The sequence below is a fragment of the Beta vulgaris genome, chromosome 2 (assembly GCF_026745355.1).
Source record: "Beta vulgaris subsp. vulgaris cultivar EL10 chromosome 2, EL10.2, whole genome shotgun sequence".
Lineage (NCBI taxonomy): Eukaryota > Viridiplantae > Streptophyta > Magnoliopsida > Caryophyllales > Amaranthaceae > Beta > Beta vulgaris.
This window is the reverse complement of record NC_079203.1, coordinates 39,434,306-39,441,458: the sequence shown is the minus strand read 5'-3', so window position 1 is coordinate 39,441,458 and position 7,153 is coordinate 39,434,306. Positions and strand designations below refer to the sequence as shown.

General features: G+C 36.3%; 1 protein-coding gene across 1 annotated transcript; it reads left to right on the top strand.

Moving 5' to 3' along the window:
• Positions 1–1,414: 1,414 nt before the first annotated feature.
• LOC104886684 (probable plastid-lipid-associated protein 8, chloroplastic) lies at positions 1,415–5,104 on the top strand. The gene is made up of 4 exons (XM_010671158.4): positions 1,415–1,678; positions 3,625–3,748; positions 4,153–4,332; positions 4,654–5,104. The coding sequence occupies exons 1-4, from the start codon at positions 1,469–1,471 to the stop codon at positions 4,839–4,841; spliced, it is 702 nt and encodes a 233-aa protein (XP_010669460.1). The 5' UTR covers positions 1,415–1,468; the 3' UTR covers positions 4,842–5,104.
• Positions 5,105–7,153: the final 2,049 nt, after the last annotated feature.

Here is a 7,153-nt window from a genome sequence, read left to right as displayed (position 1 = left end):
ATCTTATTTATCAAATTCTTCTAGGGTTTTAGGATCAACTCCCTTTTATCATTCTTCTTAGTAACTTAGAAGTCACCGATCTCAATTACTCTCGATACTTGATAGTTTTCTGCTTTTATAAAAATCTCCATACGATTTTTCCAGTATAGATAGCGCTTCCCGTTGAACATGGGAGGGCACTGAGTAGAATATCCTTCATCAAGTTTTTCATCGATAGTATTAGGGGTGTTCGCGGTTTGGGTTGGTGCGATTTGGGATGTAACCCAACCCAAACCGCAAATATACGGTTTGTTGATTTTCCCAACCCAAACCGCACCGCAGTATTCCCAATCCAACCCAAACCAAACCGCGCAAAACGGTTTGGTGCGGTTGGTTTGTGGTTTAACCATTTTTTCCACGACTTTAATTTTGTAATCTAAGATTAAAAAAAATTTGAAGTTGACTTATTTTATATTTCTAAGATTATATTAAAAAAATTTGAAGTTGACTTATTTTATATTTCTAAGATTATATTAAAAAATATTGAAGTTGACTTATTTTACATTTCTAAGATTATTGCAAAAAGAAAAATAAAAAAAAAGAAAGAAGCCTTGGAAATTCAAATATTTACCTGTAAGAATTTCTACATATGTAATATGTTCACTTGGACTTGGTGCTTCTGCAGATGTGTAGTCGCGAGATTTGCAGAGAGGATTAGAGGAGCAATAGTGAGTAGATGAGAATGAGATGGCATAATGCAGATGAGTAGAAATGTAAATAGTAGATGACTGCGAAGAGATAAAGAGGCAAAATAAAGATTGTGGAATGTTTTTTTTTAGAGAGAAAGTTAGAAAGGGAGTGAGATGATCAGATTGTGAGTAATGGTGCATTGGTGCTCTTATAAAAAAAAAAAAAAAAAGGAAGTAATATAAAGGTTGAATTATTTTGGTACAACCATTAAAAGGTTGTATTATTAGAGTTTTTTTCATCGATATGGAACTTAGGCTATGTTTAGTTCACCTGAAATTTTCTGATCTGAACTTATCTGATCTGATATGAACTTATTTTTTCTGATCTGAACTTATTTTTTTTTATTACAAGATCTTATCTTTTAGATTTTTCTCAATATATAAGAAAAAATATAGTCATGTGGGGTCTTGTTTGATTCGTCTCAATGAGTACTTTATTAATATTCAATTATTATAATTTTTACTAATATGTAACGAAAGATATAATGATTTTTAAATATAAGCATAATCTGAACTGATCTGATCTGAACTTATTTTTTCTGATCTGATCTGATCTGAACTAATCTGATTAGATCTGAAATAAACAAAAATAAGGTGAACTGAACATAACCTTAGTGGCAAGAGTGGGTCCTTGGTCCGATATTCTAACTGATGTGGCAGCTTTAAGTTCACCAGTTTCGCCAACTTTCTCTCTCCTCTCTATAACCACCAAGTCACCAACAATCACACTTCATTCCGCCATGGCTGCTTCTGCTTCGTCTTCAACTCTCTTCTCTGCTTTCGAACCTCAACTTTCTCTCTCCTCCAACCGCTCCCACTTCCGATCCACTCTCTCACTTCCACGTCGTCAATTTCGCCTCCGCAACAATCTCAGGGTCTCCGCTTCCGTGTCGTCGCCTTCCGAGGTTCGAACTTCCGCCGCTGATCTCGTCTCCTCCATTCTCTCTAAGGTTCGAATTATCTTCTCTATTTTACGCGATTCTTTGTTTTTGGAAGTATGAATTTCTCAATATTTATGCATTTGCGTCGTCGAATCCATTTGGCTGAGTTCTGATTTTGATTATTAACGAAGCTATTTGAAATCTTGTTTTAGTTTGTCGACGAATTGGTACTCATGAATTCTGTTGATTGCAGTAATATTACTTGGAAAAGCAATTTCACGCTGAATAATTTGAGTTTTTGTTTGAATGGTGAGAGATGAACAAAGTATAATCATGGAAGGTGAGATGAGAAACAGAGAAAATGATGTTTTAGTTTGTCATACGAATTAGACTCGATTCAAATGCATGCAATGAGTGCTTCAAGAACATGTACTATGGTCATAATATATATTACAAATTTTAATTAAAACAGTAAAATATAATAATTTGCCTTTAAGATAATTTAGGTGGACACCGAACTCCTCAAGAGTTAGGTAAGTATAATAGAGATTCTAAAACTGCAGCGATCGCCCTGCGGGATTGGTATGACAAATTGACAATCGCCTACACTATGAAAAGCAGGATGAAGGATAGAACTTTGTCCAAAAGAAAATGGACTGGGAGAAGCGATTTAAGTGTTTTCGTGTTTCTTGTATATGTTGTTTGAAGATTAGAACTCTAATCCATAGCAATGGCAATGAGGTAGGAAAGGAAGAAGATGTGATGAGCTTATGGCAAGAGATCAATCAGGAACGGACAAAATATCTCTAGCAAAACAGGAAACAATGTGTGTGGAAAGCTGTAAATTTCAAGGGGCTTCCTAACATATTCCAACAAATAGTGCTGAATTTTTGATGTTTTGTAATTGTGTAAGTTTAAGCAAGATGTAGCAATTTTGAAGTATTACTGTAAGACCAAATGAAAAGCATCTAACAAATTCCTTCCAACTGTTACTTACATCTCACACTCTAAACATAACGGATGATATAAGCAAAACGAAAACAAAAATTGAAGTTGGACAAACTGATAACTGCAAATCCCAACAGAATTCTGAGGCTATGTTTGGTTAGAAGGAAAATATTTTGAACTGGATTTTCTTTTTAAAGAAAAGTATCTTCAGTGGAAATCAGGTTTCAACTTCATTTTCTCTTGTTTGGTTTCTTTCTAGAAAAACTAGAGGAGAAAAGAACAATGGAAATGGAGGAGAAGAGACAAGGAGGAAAGTTAGGGATGAGGTGGAAAATGTGGCTTTCATTCCTTAGATAAGGAACATTCTTTCCACCCTTGGAGAAACTATCATCAACTCAAGAAAACTTTAACCCCTATACGAACCATACACAGGAAGTCAAGACTAGTTTTCTGTCTTCCCCACCAAGCATAGCCGTTGGTTGGGAATGAGAGGTGCTAGATATATAATCAACGGGTAAAGGCTCACAGCAGCTACATTCTGCACCCAAGAAAGTCTCTACATGAATCCAATACATGCAATTTTGACAACCATAATTTAGAAGATGACTGAGTGACTTGGCCCTAAATGCATAGAATGAGAAGTAGTGAAGTACTAGTTATCTTGATTGATCCCTTTAAAAGAATGTCTTTGATAACCTTTTTATCGAGAAGACAGTACAAGAAATCCTGGAATTTTGTGTCAGATAAAGACTAGAGGATCAGAACAATAGCTAATCTAATTAACAAACTAGTAGTTCTTTATGTCACAAATGCATAAAGTGCCCTTCAGGATGTAAATCCTAATTATGCACCCGTTCCACGTGCCTTGTAGACAGAGCCTGCAAATAATTCTTTAGGAAAGGAGTAAAAGAAGGAAACTTGCCAAGTATATGTTGCCTCTATATGATAATATCCTCAGTGCATTGATATCTTTTCTAACAACAGACCGCATATTATTGCAGTTCCGCATGTGCGCTTACAATAACCTGCATAGTTTAACCGCAATGATTTTTTGTTCTCTCTTACAGGTCACTCAAACAGATCGAGGTGTTCTCCTAACTAGAGAAGACCATAAGGCAGTTGGCGAAATTGCTGAAGAACTTCAGAAATATTGTGTTGATGCTCCAGTAAAATGTCCTCTCATTTTTGGAGGTAAATACAGTATCAGAGTCTCTAGCTAGCCAAGTGATACATTTTGTATTGTCTCTTTAGGCACATCGACACCGCTTATTTTTGTATATGGTCTTCTGAGCATCCAAGTCCCTGAGATTTAAGCTTGGGGTTTACAAGAGTTATTGAACAATTTTGATGAGAAGTCAAATACTTTGCCTTGTTCTGCTATTGATGTCTAATAGTTGAAAAGTTTTTAATCAGTATCTGTGTGTCTGGCAAAAATCTATGTAGAATGATGCTTGTCATTTTGAAACCTTGGACCAAGAGTATTTTTCAAGCTACTTAATGTAGTCATATGCTTCAAGTTAGTGATAGACTTATTGTGGGACATGGATGATCAGAATGAGAACTTTAACTAATAGATAATAACGTTTATGTTGCAGAGTGGGATGTGGTTTACTGTTCAAATCCAACTTCACCTGGTGGTGGCTACCGGAGTGCCATTGGTCGTCTCGTGTTTAAGACAAACGAAATGATTCAAACTGTTGAAGCTCCTGATACTGTGGGGAACAAGGTGTCCTTTTCTGCATTTGGATTCCTCGAGGGAGAGGTGTCTTTGAAAGGTAAGTCTGCATTAGGTCACGAAAACTTGCTCATGTGGTATTCTAATGGTAATAGTTAGGGTGCATTCTCTTCTCCTAAAACTTGTTAGAACTGAACTTATCAAATTTGATTGGACTTGATTATCCCCTCAAACTCATTTCCGAAAGATGAAAAAAAGACACCCTTCATTTTCAATCCAAATCCCCACTATAGATCCATGTTCTTTGATTTAGGGCATGAATGTCTCAAATTTCCGTCTTGAATCTTAATATGATCCCAAAATCATAATCAGCACTATTTTCATGTCTGATTGTCAAGTTCTCATCTGTAATTCTGTACAGGTAAGTTGATTCCTTTGGATGAGAAGTGGATTCAAGTTATTTTCGAGGCACCCAAGTTGAAAGTCGGAGGACAAGAATTTCAATATGGTGGACAAAGTGAAGTCAAGCTACAAATTACATATATAGATGAGAAGGTCAGGCTGGGAAAAGGTTCTAGAGGATCATTGTTTGTTTTCCTAAGACGTTAATGAATTTTACCCCAATCACCAATGTATACTCAATTGTCAAAAAGGCTTCCCGTGCTTCGATTTGGCGTTATAGATTCATCATACATATCACGAACTGACATTCTGCACAAATCTTCTTCTCTATGCAATAATCAGTTTTGTAAGTAAACACAATCAACATGCAGATTTCAAAGGATGTAAATTGTAATCGTGACAACTGAGCTACAAGTAGCATCAGTTGTCATTATGTTCGCATTATAGAATCTGGATGGAATTGTTAGCTACCTGCTCAACGAGGAAATGTTAGTCGTGCACAAGATATCTACACGACTACACGTATTCAAGGATCAAGGAAATCCCACCCCCAGCACACTAATAAACCTATGACCTCTTAATAAATGGAGGTTTTCTACGTAGTGCCTTTATGATTTACAAAATTATATATTGTATCTAACTTTCTTGAAACTTTTACGTTGTAACCTTAAGTTTTCTGAAGGTAGACCCTTATAGAAAATATATAACAATAGATATTGGGACAATCTTACCTTGTCAGCGTAGAGTAGGATTTTTTAACCTTGTTAGTTGACTGGGCTATAGGATATAATATGAGAAATTAAAGGCTAAATGAGGTTGGGGTAGAATTTTCTATTAGTAAGAGTATTATGTGTGACGTTTAGAAAATCTAGGGGTACAGTGTGAAAAGTTCAAAAAAAATCGGATACAACATAAAATCTCGTAAAATACAAGGGCACTATGTAAAAATATCTTAGTAAGATGTGTAGGTATCACGGAGAGATCAAAAGGATAGTCTGGCAAATATTTGTTGTTGTAAAAAATGCAAATTATTTAATGACATCCTATTGCATAGGGATCAAAGTATCTTAGGTTATGCCTATGGGGATCATTGGTCCTTGGATAAGGGTCCTTTGCTAATATAAGAGTAATTTTAAGTTTTATTGATTACCATCAATTGTTAAGTGAAAAGGACAACTATTCACTTACTAAATAGTTATTAAGCTCGGGTAATGTTCCTAACTATTTATAATTTCATGTTAAAAGAGTAATATCTAATGTTGCATCGTTCATTGGTTAGAACTTTACTGTATTAACTTGAGGTCACGTGGTTGAATCTTATATGAGGCTTGTTTCTAATTTTTGTATATTGATGACATGAAACGAAACAACTAAATGGGCGGTGCCATATGACATGTATTGTTATAACGGAAGTGAGAAAGAACAAATAATGAATCAAGAAAACAATAAAAAAATCACACAGATTTAATGTGGTTCACCAACGGTGTGTTGGCTACGTCCACGGGTAGAGAGAGAGAGAAAAGTTTATTGCTCTTGAGGAATTCCAGATTGCAGATGTATTTTTAGCACTAATGACGATTTAAAACAAAACTAGGTTAAATAACATATTATAACCCGTTTCGAAAATCGCCCCCGCGTCAAATTAACCACCACCCGATCGAGCGACCAAGTTCCCAAACCCAGTTTTAGTAACAAGCCGGATCGGGCAACCATTGCCCATCGTAATTCGGTAAATACTCTTGATCGGGCGGATTCACCCTATCCAGTCGGCCCCTTCTTTTCACCCCATGCTAAGAAGAACGACCTCGCCTCGTCGGGCGAGCCGACGAAAACTGATTTTGACCATATTCAAGGCACAAATTCCTACAAATCTCCACCTTAACTTTAATCCTCTCACAATGAACCAGATAAACAGAAGCATTGATCATAACAACAGATTCTCCTTGCAACCAGATTTGTCTCGAAAGACAACCACACCAGATTTGTCCCTTAAGGACACCAGATTAGTCCCTAAGGACCCCTAGACTTGGCCCCAAAGGGCAATTAACATTCTTGAACAATGAACAAGTGCAAACAATGTTGAAACGTACTCTGCAGAACCAGTTTGGTGAATGTATCAGCAGGATTATCAGTTGTACCTACCTTGTTCACCTTAATTCTTGTCTCACTTCTCTTAAAATGATACTTGACATCAATGTGTTTAGTTCTCTCATGATGAACTTGATCGTTTGCTAAGCATATCACACTCAAGTTGTCGCAATACATTGTCGTCTGATCATGATGTAGACTCAAATCACTAACTAACCTCTTTAACCACATTCCCTCCTTAGTTGCTTCTGTCAAGGCCACATATTATGCCTCAGTAGTAGACAAAGTCAATGTAGGCTTCAAAGCAGTTTTCCAACTCACAACATGACCACCAAGAGTGAACACATAACCTGTCATAGATCTCGCTCCTACCGTCCATATCCCCAACATAATTAGAATCAGAGAAACCTGTAAGTAAACATGTCATATCA